The sequence below is a fragment of the Cucurbita pepo genome, chromosome 1 (assembly GCF_057944985.1).
Source record: "Cucurbita pepo subsp. pepo isolate OVF chromosome 1, ASM5794498v1, whole genome shotgun sequence".
Taxonomy (NCBI): domain Eukaryota; kingdom Viridiplantae; phylum Streptophyta; class Magnoliopsida; order Cucurbitales; family Cucurbitaceae; genus Cucurbita; species Cucurbita pepo.
This window is the reverse complement of record NC_141798.1, coordinates 4832913-4854420: the sequence shown is the minus strand read 5'-3', so window position 1 is coordinate 4854420 and position 21508 is coordinate 4832913. Positions and strand designations below refer to the sequence as shown.

Sequence of the window (21508 nt, the reverse complement as noted above, 5' to 3'; positions counted from 1 at the left end):
AATAATATTAATTAATTGAATATCCGTACCAATTCCCACAAACATCATTGGTTAAATGATATGGTACAACATGACATGTAATCGTACATTAATCATAACTTATAATTCACGTAATATTGACGTTCATAATCATGTATAATTATTTGTCTCAATAACTCATGTTTATTGTTAGAGAGTATACGTGCATGAACATAAGTTCATGACTGATTATTGTTATACCATATATTAATAAATTTATTACAACAGACTTCATAGCTGCGTGAAGAAATTGTGGCTGTGTGGGCGTTACCAAAGAGAGGGCGGGAACAATTTGACTTCCTTTTATCTCTATATACTCTATATATTTTTTTCACCACCCCTTGGATTCACCTTACAACCTAACAAATTTTGTTTACACATAAACAACATTTAAATTTAAAAGCATAGCTTAGAGTATAAAACATCAATTATCATTTTAAAATTCCATGGTTCTAATATCTATCCCTTCAATTTCAATTTAAACTTTTAAAAGAAAAAACTTAGATTTCAAAAGTTTAAATCATTAAGCGAATTTATATATTAAAAAGAATTATTTTTAAATTCTTTGTCCCATAAAGTTAACATTTTAAACGACAACATCCGTAAGCTTTTTCTAAATCGTTATCAGTCAAAATATGGAATATAACTTTACCATCTATTATATTCAACTAATTTTGAAGTTTCTATCTTCGAATCTCCCTCCAAATGTAGAGAATTAATCTATACCATTAACTTTGTCAATATCATATTTTCACTTATCTAAAATCGACTTTCCATATAACCTTTAAATAAGAGTTAAATGTGGTAGACATTAAAAAAAACTAAAACACATTAAAATAAATGGACACAACTTTGAAAGACAGTCCAGAAAAATCTATTGAACAAACTTGTAATTTAACTCGACAAGACTTGCAATTTAATCCCAAAAGAGGGAGAAAGAGCATGCTTGCTGAATAGCAAGGCAAGGTTATTTGTCCTAAATAGCACTATCCATATTAAATAGTAATTAAAAATGACAATTTACTTCCACTTTCAGCCACAACATTTATCAGGAAGTTATGAAAGTCATTATTATAACCTGAATCTTGCACGAAACCTCAACAAATACCGACTCTGGTTTCCATTATGATTTGAGTAGAACATGCACATTAATCATATTTCAGTCAAGCACTCAGCCCTATCCATCCTATCCAAACCAGTAAAAAGAAATAACACATATATACACCCATCAAAGGCAATACTTCAATTAACTACTACTAGGAATTTGAAATCTATTCTCACAGGTTAGTAGCTATCCTACTAAAAATTTAGAACTATTTATTTTCTAAAAAAATTAGTAGAACTCTTTCACTCTTTCTCTATTCCACTATCCTAGTTGTAAAATATATATATATATAGGTGGTCACTAAGAGATATTCATTCACTAGTGTCTAGTGAGTAGGTAAGTATTAAAAAAAGAAAGAATCTCCCTTTTTTCACGTCCTTTCTGTGTTCCTCTTTCTTACTTGTGAAAAATTTAATAGTGGTTAACATCAGATAACTCTAAGACACTCTCCATAAAAAAAAAAGTATTTTGGGGGTAGGGGTGGTCATGTACGTTTTCTTTTGAGTTTGTTGAAATTTGGTTTCATTAGTTGAGTTTGAGTACCTGTGAAGCCTTGGTCTCGGGCCAGAACTGGCACCAATGGGATTGGTGGCTTCTTCGTTGGACTATTTGGATCAACCAAGTCAATGCTGATGGTATTAGGAGATGTAGCCTTAGTTCTCTGTCTTGGTATCTCAAGTCTCTCTAAAATCCTTGACGTTTTCACAGCCAATTGTTTGTTGCCATCGGGTGGCGAGAGAGAAAGTCGATCCAGCTTGTCTTTGGAGACATAAACTGGACATGTTTCAGGGAATTCATGGGTAACTAGCTGCTCCCAAGTTTCAGCAACTCCAGCTTCTATGCAGTCCATTGCGGTTACAATTTCAACGTCTTTTACAGAGTTCACAATCCCTTTCAAATAATCTGGGCCGTTTGATTCATTGCCGTAGGTTCCCTCTTCTGACCTAGGAGTTAATGACCTGGCATATAACACCAAGAAAAATCTATTTTTCAGCTCTACTACTCATCATTATAACAAAAATTTCAAGAAGTAAATTAAGGGCTACGCAATTGGGAGATACAGAATGTGGTCAATACATTATTGTTTCTGAAATGTGATGGCGTATCAAGTTTGATAAGAAAACCCGACAAATTGCCTTGAAAATGTGGGACGTGGCACAGAAATGTGACACATATTATTGAAAGCTACAGTGTTGTACGTTATCTTTGTCTCTAGGAAATTATTTGACATTAATTAGATTTCAGAGAGGAGAATAATCGAAGTCCGAGAAGCTCAAACGTTCTTTGATTAGAAAACCAAGATGGATTAGATTTCGTTCGACTCTGACAGCAGCTTTGTTTCAGTGCTGCATCGCCGGTCCAAAAAGTAGAGCCAGCGAGGGTATTATATTCAGAATTTGTTTCTAGTTTTGTAATTTAATTCCAAAACCCTTTTGAAATCTTTTCCAAATTTTGGAAACTAAAAGAAATAATGTTTACGTTTTCAACATTTGACAACAATTTCAAAAACTACTTCTAACGAGTGGAAAACTAAATAAAGAAAACTGTGTTCCAAATAGTCTTCATTAGTTTAATTTTGAAAAAAGAAAAATTAGAATGTAATTAAAAAATCCATTACCACCTTGGCTAATGTAAGAGAGCTATAATATAATATACACGAGGGAGGAGAGGATTACTACCTGAACTCCAAACTTTCTTTCACAAGAACGTTCAACTTTTGGTGGAGGCCTCTTTCATGCATCAACGGATTGTAGTCTTTTAGTTCAACCTAAAGATGAAAGAAGGTACTTTTAATCCCCACGAAGAAATAATTTGAGAGAATACCATAATTGCATCTTGCATATTTCTCAGATTGTATAATAATGCACCTAAAAATGTTTAGACAAATTCAACCTTCTCCAACGAGACAAGAATGGAGCTTTGGATCTCCTGGCAAACATGAGCCGTAATCAAAGTCTTGATGTCTGGTACATAGAGAACTTCCTCAGAGCCAGCAAGACGCTGCAATTTTCCCTTAATAATTCAGAGATGAATTGACAAGAAAGCTTAACCAAATTGTGTTTTGCACTCTTGTTAGTTGATCAAAAGGAATAGATTCTAAATCAAAATGATAAAACTTAAAATCATTGGTGAAGACAGTAATCATTATATAAAGAACAGTAAACACTCCATATGTCAAAAGAGAGATTCGATTATTACCCTAAGAAACATTGATCCATTTTGTGATGGCTGTAGAATATAATAGCAAGGGAAAGTAGATTCATTTAAGGTCTCCATATTCCAATTTGATAGGCAAACCAAACCCTGATCTAGTGCGTGGAGAGCACCACAAAGTCCACGAAAAGCTACCAAATAAATAAAGGAATAAAGAAGTAATAATATATATATCAGTGTCATCTGAAACCAGAGGCAAAGGGATGATAAGGGGATGTTATATAAAGTATATGAAGGAAAAGCACATTGAAAAAATTAAATGGAGGTTGTCCTATGCACCTAAAGCGTTCAACTCAAACTCATCGTTTCCTGCTGAAGAAGATTCTGATGATGGAACCACAACATAGGAGGCTCCCATAATAACACCTACATCAAACTGTCAAAACTTAGAAAAGTGATTCCATAAAGTGTTTGTTGACTACTACTTCTTGATGACAGAAATTGAAGGTTGGGAAGAAAATCAAAGATGACCACCAGCCTTTAGTGTACGAGTAATCATTAACATATGATATTTTATGATTTATGTCATGATCTGGGTTAGTCAGAAAAGTCATAAGCCCATAACCTGAAAGTCAACCTCAAGGGAAACGAGAGTAGGGTTTTTATTATTATAAAAATAAAAGTAGGTAAGATAACAATTATTAATGATACTTTACATAATGGTTATAGGTAACAGGGTCTAACTTTGGTTTGAAAAATTATTTTGGAAGAGCATAGATGTACGAAGCAAACGTGAGCAGTCAGCAGAGAAAGACGAGTAGTAATTGAGCGCAGGATTTTTCCATGTACGACTTGGGTAGTGGAGCACGAGAACAGGAAAGTATCAGACATACAAAATTCAGCATACATTCCCTGATATTTCAGGGAAAATTCCCACACAGTAAACATGTCAATATAGAAGGCAAATGGGAGGGAAATTGACAGAGCTTCAGAACCAACTTACTTTCGCATAAGGTTCCCAAGTTGGTTCGTTGTATGATATCAAATTTAATTTGTGAAGAATTTAGTTGAGACTTGGTAAGACACTGAGACGACGGCAGAAACAGGATTGATTTCTCCCCAACTTTCGTTGTGTTTTTCATTACGTCAGAGGTTTCCAGAAAATCCCCGCTGATTGCACAGGAAGATTCCTTCATCTCTTTTCTTCCGTAGACTTCTAATGGCATACCATGACATCTGCATGTCTACAACATTTTCAGTAACAGTTAAAATTCTTACCCACAGCCTAAGAATGCAGAATAAAGCTACCAAAGCATTCAATATGATATTTGATACTTTTCTCTAGTCCTACTTAGGAGGATATGAAGTCTATAATTGAACTCCCAGATATGGACATGATTATACCATTTTAGTTGGCAACATTTCCAAAAAAAAAATGGTTCAATTTCAAGCTATTTCTTTTCATTAGAAATTTCAGCATCCTGACAGAACTAAAATGACATTCAAATATGAAAGGTAAAGAACTACAGGATAAACCAAATATTTCGAGGTACTTGAATCCTACCCTCTTGAGAACTATGCTGCCAAGCAAAAATGAAAATAAATCCATGAATGCTCTCACAAACTAATGAGCTCGATTAGCCATTTACTTCTCAATTGAAGAAATTGAGTGAGCTTGTCAGCAAATATGAGAAAATACAACTCTTTTATTTTAAACCCTCTCCGGAACTAATTTGAAGTGTCTACTCATCCTTGCCTATGATGTAACATGGCTCACTTTCACAATTACATACTAAGTTTCGGAGACTAGATTGTCCCAAATTTGAAAGAACCTCGATGAAATAAAATCATTAGTTCAATGGAATTATCATGGTCAAATGTGTTTTTTAGTCCAAATTTATTTTCCCATCAGAATGTGCAGAAGTGGTTATTCTACTATTAGGTTGCGTGACAGGAAAATTTAAACAAATAATCAATAATCTGATTGAAAGAATATACCTGACAAGGGGGAAACCCATCAATCATCTGCGTGACAGTCATATACAAGTTGCAGGTTATCTGGTTCGTGGAATAAATGAGGTTTCCTTTGAAATCAAAGCAAGCTATTAATGGTTCTTTCATATCATCCTTGAGGTCGTGCAACCATTGTCTCACAAGGCTTTGAAATACTCTGACATCTGCAAATTTGTAAAATATTTTAAACATTAGCTCAATCCACTGCCAATAGATAACTACGTATAGGAAAATTTAGAAGATTGCAGTTTGTGGTGTGAAGGTACCTAAAGAGGTGAAAAAATGAATCCAGAACTATAGTAAACAATTATGGTTAAACAGACCGATAGACAATTGAGGAAGAATGATTTCTTAATGAAGACCAACTTATAGACCAAGAGGACTGATGCTGATATGCATTAGCCACCCCCAATGTTCAATGGAGTAATATCCTTTATACAATCTTCCCCATTGTCAAGATGCAACGACTTCCATTTTTTACATTGGATCAGAAAAGGTTGAAAATTTTCCACTTGTAAATGAACAAGATATGCATCAACTATTAAGAATTTGTGGAATTGTTGTTTCTTACGAGTTAAAAGTAAGCACGTGATAGATCACCACAGTACTCAACGCCCACATAGTTGAGAAATCTCAAAAGTTCTCAGAACTTTCTTTTCACAAAATATGAGTAGGAGAGTAAACCATTGTTCTACGTCTACCTGGAAGGTATAATTCAAGAGAGCAGCCATCAATGTCAGAAATGCGTCTAATTAGCCCGTTAGCATCCTCTTCAATGAAATTGAGATGGCTCGATTTTTGCTTAAAGATGACAAACTCAACTGAAACACGCATATTAGCCGCCTCCTGAGGAAAATAAAAACACAATCCAAAAGAAAAAGCCCTTAGACTTATCATCCAAATTGAAGATGAACCAAAACCTTAGCAGTTCAGCTAAATAAATGGCCAACCATAAGTGTCTTTTCCAGGTGGGAATCCAAATCATAGTGTGCATATGCGCTTAGTACAATCACTTTCCTCCTTACATTTTCACCTCCCCATGAGTATAGAACTTGATCACTTAAAACAGCCGACAATTTCACATCTATCAGGTAGCAGCCAAATTCAATTCAATAAATATTCAACAGAAATGCCAGTAAAGTAGTTATTACGGGAGATACCGCGACAATAGACAGTTTCGTAGTCATTAATTTGGGGAATAAAGGCATCGGTTGGCAAATTCTCTACAGCGCGGTGGAAGTCACGGAGACTAAAACTTCTATTAGGAGTGTAAGCAACCTCCAACTGTTTAATTCAGTAATGGATACACATAACCACAAACGAGCAATTTCAACTTCAAATTCGATTAGCCAAACAATTCAGAAAAGAGTAAACTAACGAAATCTATCAGGATAAAAATTTCAAACGCCTATGTTCTAATAGCGCCTGCCTATATCTATGTGTGAGCGTGAGTGAAAGTTTTTGCATATCCATACAAGAGCATCATCAGGACCAGAGGACGCATTCTTCAAGACGTAACACAATCCGATCCTACCAGCCGATGACGATGATGATATAGCATAAAGATTGGCAAGCTGCAACAAGGACTAACAGAAACAGATGAACACAATACACAATCGTGAGATTCGTCAGTCGGAGATAGAACGAAAATGAAAGCTTATACAAATTTGAATCCAAACTGGCCTTACATCCGTTAAGCCGCTGAGGATGGGAGGAGGCAAGGTTCTCAAATCTAGCAGAAAACACAGCAGCGCCATTTCAGGCTCGCGAATTCGTTTTCACTTTGCTTACAGTTGCCACTGATTTGGCGCGAAAATTGTTCAGTACAGAGACGAGCTTAAACGAGAACGATTCTGTACCCGGTCCTGGCGCTCTGTTTCTTAACCCGCTCTAGGCCCATTGGACTTTATACGTGTGAGCAATATTGGTGGAGATTAATAATTTTATAAATTTTGTTTTTAAATTTTAAAATAATTTTGAGACTCACATTTTGTAATTGTTAAATCATATAAAAGTTTGTCTGATGTCCCGTGTTGGTGGGGGAGGAGAACAAACCACCATTTAATTTACAAGGGTGTGGAAACCTTCCCCTAACAGACGCGTTTTAAAACTTTGAGGGAAAGCCCGAAAGAAAAAGCCCAAATAAGACAATATCTCCTAGCGGTGGATTTAGGCTGTTACAAATGGTACTAGATCCAGACATCAGACGATGTGCCATCCTTCTCACTGTTCCTCGATGGGGGTAGACGCCGATGTGCCAGCCTTCCCACTATTCCCTGAAAGGGGGGTAGACACAGGGCGGTGTGCAAGGACGCTGGGCCCCAAAGGGGGTGGATTGTGATGTCTCACATTGGTTGGGAAGAGAACAAACCACCATTTATAAGGGTGTGAAAACCTTCCATAGCACGCGTTTTAAAGCCCAAAGAGGAGAGCACAATATTTGCTAGCAGTGGATGTAGGGCGTTATAGATTCCATTATCATTAAAAACTTTTATTTTTACTTTTAATTTTTTTAATTTGTTCTAAAAAATATTTTTGAAAGTTTTGTTTGTTTGTTTTTTTTTTTTTTTTTTTTTTGTTAAAATAATATGAAAATTTGAAACACAAAGGTTATTTTTATTATAGTTTATGTTTTTCATATTCAAAAAAAGGGTATTTTTTAACTTTTTTTTTCTTTTTCTTAACTTTTTTATTTTAAATGAAATTAAGTGTTAATATTAAAATGGATTAAGTCATCTAACTACAGCTGATTTTTTGACACGTGGAACTACATCGACCATTGAGCCAGAACCAATCGCATGGACACGAAACTGGCCACGTTCCCATGCCACTGCCACGAATATTAAAATATATTTATTTATTGAATTTAATGGTTATAAACTCAAGTCCACAAATGAAAAATTAGTTATTGCAAAAGTTACTAATCAATTTTTCATCCATTTCATTTAATTTAAATTTATTGTATTCTAATTTTTCTTTTTATTTTTCAAAAAAATTAAACATTAATAGAAAAGTTATGATTAAAAAGAATATTTATAATCTTAATTTTTAAAAACAAAAAATCAAATTAAATCAGGAGGTTTATAAATTTATTAAGAGATAAATAAAACCCAGAGAGGTAACGTGACCATGTCAAAGGGATGTATGGGAATATCGAGCCTTCAGACGTCGAATTCAAATACAAATTTTTAATCAAAATCTTAAGCATAGTTCATTATAGTCAATCCCTATCCAATCCAAATTTATGATTGATTGAACAAGTGAACAACTTTTCACGAGTTATTGCAAGTTGATTAGTCTTCCATCTAGACAACTTGATTAATGAAATCACGTGAGAGTACTAACGAATTCCTCCTCCACATAAGCATTCAATTTGAGCTAGATAATTTAGATGAAGTTCGGGATAAATAACTAACCTAAATCTAACTCAATTAGTTGGTTCATTAAAACTTCTCGAATCTCTTAACCTTTTATGGAACTAAAAGAAAATCTGATAAATTTTGTAAAGTCACGATCGACCCGACTAAACTAAATCAACTTGAATATGATTGACTTGACTAGTCAGACATCCCGAAATCTCTTCTTTTGGTTAAGATGTCTATGTCTAAATCGGTAATTTCACCACAAATATGGTATGAATGTGGGGAGACCACTAGACTCCTATATACATGTATACCACCAAGCCATGCATAGCCACATGGGTGGGCTCCCAATTTGAAGGCATTCTTCCTCATCCCATAAAAAGGATGACAGAAAAATGAGCCAAGGGGGAAGTTTTGGCAAGCAAGAGACGTTGGGAAGTCCCTTTTGCTCATTTCGAGTTCTTGGTCATTTTTCTTTTTTGACCCAATTATCTCGGAAACGAAACATTCTTTATAAAATTGTGAAAATCTATCCCTAACCGTAAGCGTTTTAAAATTTTGGAGGGAAACCCATAATGAAAAGCCCAAAGAAAACAATATTTGCTACTAGTGAGGTTGGATCATGACAATCATTCATCGTCACTCATTGAATTTCAAGAAAACCAAATAGGAAGCTAGCCTATTTGATCAATAATAGAGTAGACGTCGGAAATTTATGATTGGAATCCAAAGCTTTGATGTAGGTGGAAGAAAAAGAAAATTAAGTTACAATATTAATTTGAGCGAACATTGCAATAAATAGACTCAAACTATATAGACGATTCATTTAAGTAGTACTTACTCGAGGACCCCAACATCTACATCGAGCTACACACTCAATATCATAAAGTTTCAAATTTTATCAAGGGTAAATAAAAAAATCTAGCCTTTAAAAGTTTAAATATTAATTTAAAGAATCCATAAATAGTTTTTATATAATTTAAGAAAGATATTTAATAATTAAAATGAGTTTAATTAAATGTAACGTTAATTGAGAAAATAATTATGGCGGGAGGGCCCGCCAAATATGAGAGAAAGGCGGGTTGGAGGCACGGACGGGGCACGTGGGGGACGATGGATGATTAATTTCTTGTCCTTTTTGTTCTTGTCTTTTATTAAGGACAGATTCATGCATTCGCAGCTTCCAAGTAAAATTCTTGAATCATCATCATAGCTTCAGTTCCCCATAATAATAATAATAATTAATAAATAATAATAACTTTTCACCAAAGTCTCCAATGGCCCATTTGTATCACTTAATCAATAATTTTAGGATAATTATAATAAATAATTTTAAAATATAACCTTTTTTTTTTATATATAAATAATTTTGAGTACACACTTCAACACAATAATAGCAAATAATAAGCATTATTGAAAATTAGCATGCAAACAAGCCATGTTTAATATTTGAATTAATAATGTGTGTATTAGATAAGCGACCCCATCTGTTGATAGGCTTATCGCTAATACAACTCAATTATCGCTAGTCAAAGTTGCTATTATTGTGTTGGACTCGCATATATGCGACTCTCACTAATTTACTTTTTAAAATTTTAAAGATATATATATGACAAAATATACGATATATATAACAAATATTACATATTTATTTATAATAATCTACCAAATATACCATACATCAATTCTTGTATTGATGTACTAAATCATATCATTGATATTTTAGGTAACGAAAGGATATATGAAGACGTTGTTTATGACACCTAAATAAAAGAATGGTACATGAATAAACCGATGCCACATTCGAATGAAAATGATATTAAATATAGGATAAATGAGAAAGAGTTACTGACTGTACCAATAAAGTGCATTTTTTCGGTGGTTCAATCCTATGAATTTTAGGTCTATAGCTATTCATATCAATAATTAATTTATAAATGATTATAAGCTAATACGTTTTGAATTTTATACAATTATGTCTAATCTAAATTATGTGAGAAAAATTAATCAAAATTTTTTGAAGAGAATAATACGAAAAAAAAAAGGAAAGGATAAATTTAAGTTTAATTCCAAAAAAAGAAAATTAGAAAGTTGAAACGGCGTCGTAAGGGGGGTCCAAGTGTCGGAAAATTATGAGTTTGGCAGTCCCACTTAAGCAGATATCAATATAAAGACGAACCAAAAAGGCAGGTGCACATGTTATTCTTCGCTTCAGGCCGAACCCTTGGATTAATCAAATCAACTTCCTATTAATTAATTAATTAATTAATTAATATATTTTTACTATTTTTTCTACCATATTGCCTTTTTTCCCGGAAAAAGAAACACATATTTAACCAACCTCAGATCCAAAGAAAATAAAAAAAAGGGTTAAATTTCAAATTTAATATTCCACCTCATAATAATAATAATTTAAATTTAATTTGTTATTAATTTTAATACTTTTATTTAAATGTTATTTTTATAGCGAGGAATTCAAATTTCATAGTATATACGAAATAATTTATTTTTTAATAAAAAGAATCTAAATCTAATTTTGAGGCTATATGAGTGAGTTTTCGTTTTTGTATTTATTTATTTTTTAAAATTTATATAATTAATTTTTTAAATAAGAATAATTTTATTTAAATAACTATATATTTAGTAACAAAAAGTTTATAATTTAAAATTGAGAGTAAGCATGGTGGGCATTCCCGAAAAAATAAATATTTAAGGAACCTCAGATCCGAAGAAGATAAAAATAAAATAAAATAAGAAAGAGCCAATTGTTCCGTTTACGGACTTCAAGAACAAAGATCAAAAAGCGACATTTAAGAACACAGTGAACTCTTGCCTCTGAAAGAGAGAGAGAGATTTGTGAGATTTGTGCTTTCGCTCGTAACACGCTTGCTTCAAGATTCCATCAGCTACTTGCAAGTAAGTGATATCTCTGAATTTCATTTCTGTCATTCAGACTGTTTCGTACTTGGGAGATTTCGAGAGAAGCATAGTCGTTGCCATCTAATCCAGACTTGTAGCCTCTGCGTGTCATGTTCTAAAGATATGTTGCTGTGAATGTGAATGCGAATGTGATTGTTTCGGTTTTGTGGCTTGATAAGGTAAGTTTGTTCATGATCCAAATCTGTAGCAAAATCTGTACTGGATTTTTCGAGGCTTTTTCTTCGTTTTTTTTTTTTTTTTCTTCCTTCCTCTTGTGATTGTTTTAACTTTTCTTCTGTTGTTTGTTCGAGCAGTTGTTTTAGTGGTTTCTGATGCTTGATTTAGCTAGTCATGGCTGGAGATATCGAACAGCCGTTTACCTTTAATTTTCAGGTACTGCTTTCGCTTTTTTTTCCTCTTTCCGTGTGGTACTTTATCGTTTTTTTGTGAATGATTTGAAAATTTGATGTCGAATTAAGAGTTTCATTTCTCAACCTAATTGCGAAATTTTATTACACGCGCACTAATACTTGCTGTGGAGATAGAATGTCCTGTTGCTTTGTCTATCGTTAACAGTTAGTTATTAGATTTCTCTTGTTCTATGCTGTTTTCGTCAATCTCTCCTCGAAAGAACGGGAGCACGTTCTGTTTGGTTGAATTCTAAGAAATTAGTGCATCATTCACTCTTAGTAATTAGAGGCTCAGTTTTTCTGATATGGTAAATTGATTTTCTTACCTCATCCTCCAATCTGTAGAATTTGATTGTTGTTGCAATTAACTGTTACGGAGCACTTATTAAGAGAACTTCGATAAACGAACGTTTTGTGCTGGATAGGCAGATGATATGGTAGTTAAGAACTTATAATGCATTAACAATGAAGTTCACAAATCTGAAGTTAATTACGAAACTCCGCTACGGGCGGGACCTTTCAGCTGCTAAGATATGATCTGTATAATTTTGGGGTATGATCAGCAAGAGTTGGATGCCATATTTTCTCCAGTTTTTTCAGGGCTCGGTGATTCCTTTCTAATGTCCAGTTGTTTGGAATTGATCAGGTTGAATCTGTAATCTCGGACTCTATATCATTTGGAAGGTTTGAAAAAGAATCCTTATCTTGGGAAAGGAGGTCATCATTCTCTCATAATCGTTACCTAGAAGAGGTAGAGAAATTCTCCAAACCGGGTTCTGTCAATGAGAAAAAGGCTTACTTTGAGGCTCATTTCAAGAAAAAGGGAGGGTTGCTTGGTCAGAATTCAGCAGAGTCCCATACTATTGACAGTGATGTATCAGAGCAAGTGAATCAAGAGGCAGACATTGAGATTATAAACATGGAGAATCATGATGGCCATTTTGATGATAGCTCTGTCAGTTCACAAAACCATGGGGACCATGTGGTGATGGAATTTGAAGAAATGCCAAGACATGGAATTTCATCTCCTAATCCTAAATGTGAAAATTCTTTCAGCGGTGTTGATGGTTCAACATATGGTGACTGCAATGGCGTTCATGCTGAAATAAATGAGCAAGATGACAGTGGGGAGAACACGTTCTCAACTGTTGTAAGTGGTGAACCAGAGGTTGAAATAAAGGAAGATGCCAACAGTCTTGGAATGAGCGAGAATACGCCGTCTGAAGCCATGGAGGCAGTCCCCAAAACTGAGCTAGTGAAGAAAGGTGCCAAAAGCTGCTCAGGAAGTCAGCGAACTCTCACTCCGAAGGTGCAGTTCTTCTCTAATCTTTTCAACATTTGTTCCTCTCTTCTTTGTTATCTTTCAATTCATTAACCAATTACGTTCTGATTCAATCATGTTGCATCTTGTAAGCCCATTTTTCTAGTTAGGAAAGCACCAATTCTGCTATCCAAATCCTTCAGTATAATTTCGATTCTTTTGTTACTTACTCCTCTGCTCGGCAATCCCTTAAACATAGATGATAACTAGAAGGGAAACAAAGGCCTCCTCCAGATCTCAGGCCAACATTTGTCAGAGTCGAAGAAATGTTTCGGGTGATGTTCTCAAATCTCCTGAAAAGGCATCCAGTAAAAGCAAAGGAGAGCCTTCACATACAACTTGCACAGAAGCTCATCCATCTAAATCTGCCATTTCACGTACAAAAGCTGTCCGTAGAACCCCCAAAGTTGAGGTAATTTGTGGCTCTATTATATTCAACTTGGAATTCTGATTAGTGCCATTATATTTATACTGTGAAACAAATATTTCTTGAATTCACCGAAGTCTCAATTTAATATTGTCAATCTGTTTTTTTCTTAATTTAAATTTTTCTAGGATTCTAAAGTTATCAAGGGAAGAACTATTCTTGAGAGTAGAAGGTATGCATACTGGTTCCTTTTTTTGGTAGTTTTTTTTATATAATTTATTTTTTAAGTTTAGCATGTTTGATGAGTTGAGACCGTGAAATGATTTCATTCAGATGTAATGAGGTACAAACTTCTGGAGTATCACATTCTTCTCCATTGAAGGTTGAGTCTAGATCATATTTAAGGACAACCACCAGGTTTCACTGCCCTATCTCAAGAGATATTCTCTTCTTCTTGGCTTTTATATCGATGTCAAGATTTCTCACGTATTATTAGTTTATATGAATGTAGGCAAAATCGGACTGTCAACTCAGCCATGCAAGACACTGGGAAAAGCGCTTCAGCTTCCAATTTTAGAAGCAAAGACTTCGCAGAAAGGAGAAAACAGGCAAGCATGATCTCTGTTATTATAGAGCAATACATAATCCTATACAAAAGAATATAAATGACATACTACTATGAACATCCACTTTCATCTAAAGTTGGAGTATTTGTATATCAAGGTAGCTGATAGATTTGAGAGTCAAGTAAGAAACATGGGTAAAAAAGACTAAATCAGCATCTTTTCATAGTACTACTTTTAATTGTAGAGAGAAAGAGAGCTGCATGACATTACCTATGCCAAAAAAATGGCAATTTTAGTATTCTTATTTGAAAAGCATAATGAAATTGGTTGTCCTGCTGTTGTCTCAGGGTAAGGCAGACTCTGAAATTAAGAAATTACAGAAGAACCTTGACATCAGATCAAAACCAATACCCTCTTCTTACGGTGCAATTCGACCAGAGTCAGATGGGAAGAAGGTAAACGTGCATCATTTTTCCATATATTCTCGACTGAAACCTTTAGCTTTCCTTTTCTGCTGTACACATTTTTTAATTCCAGCCTCGAACTAAGAATAAAACTCCAAAATAAATATAGTTGCAATCTCTAAAAACTGGCTGTTCCGGGTGCATATTGTAGGTTGTTAACTTGACAGTCAATATTGAATTGGTTTTCTTATGGATTGCCGTAGTTACCTGTGTCCCGGTGTAGCTAAATATAGGAAGACTTTGAATATATGAGACAACTTTGGCAAGAGCACTCTGGAATGTATCTAAACGTCATTTTACTCGTTTGATAACTATTTTGTTTTGTTATTTGTTTTTGAAAATTAGGCTTATGAACGCTACTCATTATACCTTAAAACTTGATTTTGATTTTGAAATTTGGCGTAGCATGCAAAGGTGTGTTTTTAAAGAAGGTGTAAGTTTACCAAAAGACTGTGAAGAGAAACAAACATCCTCTACAAACATAGAAAACCAAAAACAAGAGTGATCTAACGAGTCCTAAATTTATGTCAAGTTCTTTGCACATAAGTGAAGATGTATAATTCATTTCTGGCACAGTGCATGCATTCTAGTTATTTGGAAACAACCTTCACAAATATTTGACCATCTATTCGTCTCACTGTAGTCAGGAGTAGAGTTGAATTTGCTAGAATGTCTCTAAGTTCATGCTATATTTGCTATAGAAGCCTAGTAACTAACAAAGAAAACAGAACAATTAAATGCTCCTTTTACCCAAGTTCTAGGCAGCATTTTATATCTTTAAAAAATGAGGAAAACAACTATGAAGAAAAGTAGTACTTTTGTCTAACAAATGAACGGGCTAAATACTCTTGTATAGGTTGGTTAACACCCTTTTTTTTCTTTAAGCACTAGAATTTACTTTGTTTTGGTTTATGGCACATTTCAGGCTGTGTTTAGTGGCACGAAAGCAAGAAACACTTTAAGAAACTCCACAGCTGTGGCGTCCTCCTCGCATTCGCAGTTAGGAAAAGACATCGATTCCTCTGCAAGTGAAGCACCAAATAATTCTTCAAAAAACAGGAACTGCCATGTAGCCATGCATGATGAAGCAAGCGTTAATTCTTCAAGTCCATCAGCTAACCAAGAGTTAAGGAAAGACCAAGCAAAGGGGAAAGAACCCAATGTGCAGAAATCCATAGTTTCAGAGAATTATAAGACGATGTCAAAACAAGCAATTGAGGGGAGGCAGAAAGTCGGGGTGCGGAGAAGCATGAATTTGATGGGGAGACCAAAGGACACTAAGGCTGTTTCTGGCTCCGGAATGGGACGATTTGCTGTTGGTGTTACATCATGAATGGTACGCGTTTCGTTCCCTTCCAGGTAGTAGGAATCATCAGAATAAATTGTCCATGTTCTATAGTGCCATAATTGTTTTCATTGCTGTTATGGTGTACTGTCATTTAGAAGTCATGTATGTTAAGGTTCGGCAGGAATAAGCAACAAATTGTGACTAAATTTTCTCTATTTTGAAAGACTTTATATCGATAATTATTAAATTATGCTTTAGGTAACCAGGTATTCATTTCAGTCCCCTCATCTGTCAAGAATACTTTATTTTTTTTCCTGTTATTTTTTTAAGGATAGTCCAATTAGAGTCCACGAATACATGACACCATTGAACCTAAAAAAATGCATAAAAATTTCGAAATGAGACCATAAAAATATCAATTATGACATAACCCAAGTTTCTATAAATTTATTGGACTTTTTTTCAACAAGATTAAAAAAAAAAAAAAAATCAGAGTTCAAATGAGAAAATTCGAAGGTTAAAGCTTCCTGGTTACTGTCTATATCACCTCATTCAAACTCCAAGAAAACCAATCAATCCAAAGAGAGCAACCGCCGACAACTCCACGGCTACCCTCCTTCGATCAGCACCGGCGAAGTCCCGGTCAATGGGATACAAGTTTCCGGGCGGGCCGAGTATGTATATGAAAGACGACGGAGGAGGCGGTGGCGGAGGGCAGTAGGCCGGTGACGGTTTCTTCGGTGGGGGTGGTGGGGGTGGCGGATTATGGGTGCAGGGTGTACACTTGACGCTGGGATCGTCCCCGCCGGTGGATTCATCAAGCTTCTTGGAAGAGAGGAAGCCATGGGTGAGTACTACATTGATTGAGAGAAAGAAGATGAAGAAGCTGAAGATGAACAGAGCATAACGAGGCCTCGTTTGGATGCACATATTCAAAATTAATATTTGAAGACTAAAAGTTTGGAGAATAAATGGACAGTTTGAAGGAGCAAGAGACTTGAAGTTGAAGAAAGGTTGTTTGGAAGGTGAAGAGAAGTAGTGGAGGTTGGTGGCTTTCGATATGGTTCGGAATTCCCTTGCTCACTATATTGGTTATGTTCTTTATTTCTCGTTCAGTAGAAACAAATCGAACTCTGTTTGATCTTTCAGAAGCTAAACCTGATTCAGTTATAAGCTATAACTTAGAATACGCATCATACATGTCTTAATTAGTTGAATTACGCTAAAATAAACAATTTATTAAAAATAAAAAGGTTTCGCACATCTATAAAATATTCTTTTTATACGTGGAAGTATCACTTAGAATAATTACTTTAAATAATATCTAAATAGTGGAACCAATAATACACTATTTTATATAAAGTAATTAAACTAATTAACATGACGATATAGTTATTGGAATTGGCGTAGTTTTTATTTTAAGATGCTTTTAATTTTCAATATATTAACTTTATTTATTTATTTTTGTGTCTCTCCATAGTTAATTTGGATGAAAATAGGATAGAAAAAGTGTTTTTAAGTATTGTATTACTGTAATTGCTTAATAATTTAAAAAAAGACTTAAAATGATTAAATAAATAATTTAAAAGGAATTATTTGAAGTTTAAATAAATAAAGTTCTAATTGTTTCCAAATTCATAAGTAATTTTATTAATTCAGGTAAAGAATTAAATTTTAATTAATAAAATTTGTGTTTTTAACTCTAAATTTTAATTAATAAAATTTCAATCAACATTAATGAAATGCTATAATTTAGTGGATAATAGGAATCATTAAGACATGTTAACATGCGAACAACATCTGTCTTAGGTAGTTAAATTGTGTAAGTTTGTTGTATAAAATGACTAAAATGCCCTTAGTCCTGAGTGTGAAAGTTTCTTTTGAGTTATTTGTCTTCCGAACATTATAGGATATTAAAGTTGCAATTGACCAAAGAGTAAATTACGTGATCATGTCGCAGGGAATGATGTGAGGGTCATCTTAATCTGAATTTGCAAGGAGTAGTCACAAGGAATGCAAGGGTCATCCTGATCCGAACATGCAAGAAGTAAATAATGTGATCATGTCGCAGGAAATGCGAAGGTCATCCCATCCGAGTCGAAATCTTGAACATGGACGTAAGAAGAGAAATGATCCTACGTTTTTTCTTTTAAAGTACAAAAGTTAAAATAGATATTTTGAAAACTCGTAAAAAGCTTAAATAATAATAAAAAAATAAATATGGACCAATGCAAAGAGGAGTTAGCTAGTTCTTGTGGTTGTTGGAGAGTTTTCGTGTAGTTTATAATGGGGGTTGGTTGGGTTTGGGGGCAGAAAATATCCATCTTTTTTTAAACACTTAATTATTTCGTTACCAACCCAATTATTTCTAACTTTTCGGGTATCAAACGTTATATATATTAGATCAATATGTTTTCGATAATCGGCCAGGAAAATCCTTTTCTTTTCGGTGAGAGGAAATCGACGGTAAATTGTTGGAAGAAAATAAAACGTAAACAGAGAGAATTGCTAAAATTTTGACTGTGCTTAAAATCCGATGGTGAAATCTTCTTAACAGATTTACCTATTTAAATATAACTTATCTTGAAAATGGCTGGAGAGTGGCAACTAAATCCATGCCACTCCCTACAAAATTGTCATCTAAAACTTTGTTAATCCATTCGACTAATGAAATCGTGTGAATGTAAATGAGGAAAAACTCAGGTTTTATCTAATATAAATCGTCGTTGATGAAAATGCCAAAATTTCAATCATAATAGAAATTGTGATACCCGAGTAAAAAAGAATGACGTACTTTTATTACATAAAATTAATTAATTTTAAATTTAGAAAATTATTTTTTGAAAACCTAGAAGACAGAGTCGAAGCCGACAGGCCTCTGCAACGCATGCTCACAGACAAACGAAGCTGAGTAGGAGAGAGAAAGAGAGAGGGGTTTATAGATGTGGTTATTATTATAATTACGTGGCTGTTAATTACTAGTACACTTTTTTTTTTTTTTTTTTTTGTCAATATTCGTTCACCTGTATCCATACCTACGTGTACACCTCGGCTCCTTCGGGTGAATTACTATATTATCCCGTCAGGTGTTCTCTCCTTAAAGGTTTCGTTCGTTTGAATGTTATTAGAATTTTATATAAATAAAATATTTTTAACAATTTTATAAATAAACCTATTTTATTTTTATTAAAATGATTTTCATTCCTATAAATTTAAGTTTTTTTTTAATAAATATATTTGAATAATTGAATTTAATAAAATTATATAAATTTTTAATAGATCATAAGAATGTGTAAACCTCATCTTAGTAGATACATTTTAGAACTGTGAGGTCGACGACAATACGTAATGAATCAAAGCAAACAATATCTACTAGCGATGGAGATGGACAACTACATAAATAAATAATAAAATATATACTACGTTAAAAAAAAAATTAAAAAAATTGAGTGAATTTAGACTCTAACAACCACTCGTTTATTAAAATTTTTAAAATAAAATAACATGATAATTGGCATTAGAAAAAATTTAAAAAAATAATTAATTAAATGAATTGGAAAAGATACACATGTGATGCCTACTAATAATTTTACGTATCCAAGAAAAGGTTCCCACACGTGCCACACGTGTTCCACCCTTGAACAAAACTCCTCTCCTTTTGCTTCTATAAATTGATGGTAGACCTCTCCACAACACATAACTTAGAAGGAAGAAATGGCTCAAAAAATGGCATAGGTACATTCTTTTCCTCCCTCCGCTCGGTTGTTCTCTTTCTCCGCTCATTTTTTTTTATCTTCTTTTTTAGATGGGGTTCGTTCGTTAATGAAAACAGGAGGATGAATTCGACACGATGCTTGTCAAGTAAACAATCCTTTACTGTAATTATAGTTTTTGTTATCGTTGTCTCTCTGATCATAATTTTTTTTTTTTTTTTTTTTTCTGAACTGATTCATTTTTGTTGTCTTCTTTTTTCAGATAAGGGTTCGGTAAGGAGAACAGGGGATGAATTCGATGCGATGCTTGTCAAGTAAAGAGCCTTCTACTGTAAATCATAACCTTTGCTCTCGTTGTCTGTTCGACCTTGAACTTTTCTTTTTCCAAACCGATTTCATTTTTTGCACCCTTCTCCTACATTTTCAAAACATAGAGTTTTTTTTTTAATTAAAAAAAAAAACCTTCAATTTTGGATGGATTTATGGGTAGGTAGCACCCAAAAGCACCATTTTTGGTAGGTAAGTGACATCTTGTACTTTTTATATGCGAATTATATTTTGTTTTTTTTTTTACAAAAAAAAAAAAAAAAAAAAAAAAACCACACTTTTCGATTGGTCGAGGTTATCACTGACTTTTCACGACTCAAAAGTATAGATCTACTTGTTTAATAAAGGATCAATTAAGAACTATAGTAAAAAAGGTTTTCTTTTGGGACGAGGTTAAAAATATGTGGTAAAAATGAAAAATAAAATTTGAATGATTGAATTATTTATATTTTTTTTTTCGGCTCAATAAATAATTATTTATTTTTTAATTAAGTTTAGTTTCTTTGCTTTTGTTAATTAGTCTTAAAAAATATTTTCAAATAAAAAAGAAATTATTTTATTTAAATTTGGTTAGAGAAATGTTTCTTAAGAATTAAAAAAAAAAACTAAAAATAATATTATTTCTTAGCTTAAAAGATTATTAATTAAGAAGTTTTCTAAATTTAAGTAGAAATTAAAAAAATAGATTTTTTTTTTTTTTAAAAGACCTATTTTCTTTTAGTAAATATTTATTAATTTTTTTTATTGCTATAAATTCGAATACAAATAGGTTGTGTTTGGACAAATTGAAATACCGAGGCCGAACAAACAACAGACACAAGGGATTAGTAGAAGACTGTTTATTTGACAACGGATTTGCATGGAATTCAATGCTTCTCATTGATCAACATTTCAAGATCGTCCAAAGTTACAAAAAAGTAGTTAGCTATTACGATGTAACGATCCATCCTTTCATACATGAATAAACGAGTTATTATAAAAGACAGGAAGAGCAGAGAATTGGTGCACATTTGTACTAGCTAAGTGTGCGATTATACCTACATTTATTTAAGGCATAAATTATAACCGTCATACTTACCTACTTATCATTTTCCTCTATTATGTTGCTACCACGATGAGACTCTAGAGGGCTATCAACTATCTCTCGTAGTAGTAGTTGAGAGTCATTTATAGCTCTAACTCTATCAAACCAACCAATCTATCGATGCAACTGTCTATGAATGACTCTCAGCAACTACTAGAAGTAGTTGGTAGCCTTTTAGAATCTCATCTTTATAATAAAGGGGCGTGACTTAGTGCATGTCAACAAATAAATTTCAATCGTTAGTAAGGATAATTAGAAACCCTTAGAGTTCATAAATATGGCTCTCAATCACTACTAGAGACAGTTAGGAATCCTCTGGAGTCTCATCATAGTATTATAATTGTGAGATCCTACATCGGTTTTAAAAATATTGAGGGGGAAACCCAAAAAAAAAAAA

The 21508-nt window shown here is 33.5% G+C and overlaps 2 protein-coding genes and 1 long non-coding RNA gene across 6 annotated transcripts; 2 read left to right on the top strand and 1 right to left on the bottom strand.

The window, feature by feature from the left end:
- Positions 1–1115: 1115 nt before the first annotated feature.
- LOC111792381 (uncharacterized) lies at positions 1116–7182 on the bottom strand. Of its 2 annotated transcripts, none has more exons than XM_023673793.2 (12): positions 6979–7182; positions 6766–6876; positions 6451–6574; positions 6241–6374; positions 5992–6136; positions 5276–5454; positions 4281–4521; positions 3617–3703; positions 3323–3468; positions 3017–3124; positions 2803–2891; positions 1116–2082 (listed from the first exon to the last, which is right to left on the bottom strand). In XM_023673793.2, exons 1-12 carry the CDS (start codon positions 7045–7047, stop codon positions 1608–1610), a joined length of 1908 nt encoding a protein of 635 aa, XP_023529561.2. In that variant the 5' UTR covers positions 7048–7182; the 3' UTR covers positions 1116–1607. The 2 variants fall into 2 exon arrangements, with proteins under 2 accessions (XP_023529561.2, XP_086980500.1); XM_087124374.1 differs by having other exon boundaries at positions 3323–3432.
- A 4204-nt stretch (positions 7183–11386) lies between these two features.
- Positions 11387–16249, top strand: LOC111801392 (uncharacterized). Of its 3 annotated transcripts, none has more exons than XM_087117544.1 (9): positions 11387–11568; positions 11886–11964; positions 12628–13290; positions 13502–13714; positions 13858–13901; positions 14003–14086; positions 14166–14277; positions 14583–14690; positions 15625–16249. In XM_087117544.1, exons 2-9 carry the CDS (start codon positions 11923–11925, stop codon positions 16030–16032), a joined length of 1674 nt encoding a protein of 557 aa, XP_086973670.1. In that variant the 5' UTR covers positions 11387–11568; positions 11886–11922; the 3' UTR covers positions 16033–16249. The 3 variants fall into 3 exon arrangements, with proteins under 3 accessions (XP_086973670.1, XP_086973664.1, XP_023541142.2); XM_087117538.1 differs by having other exon boundaries at positions 11387–11750; XM_023685374.2 differs by having other exon boundaries at positions 11388–11750; positions 14181–14277.
- A 3401-nt stretch (positions 16250–19650) lies between these two features.
- On the top strand, positions 19651–21108 carry LOC147793799 (uncharacterized). The gene is made up of 3 exons (XR_015421526.1): positions 19651–19722; positions 19793–19848; positions 19963–21108. It is a non-coding gene; the product is annotated as an uncharacterized LOC147793799 (long non-coding RNA).
- The last annotated feature ends 400 nt before the right edge of the window (positions 21109–21508 follow it).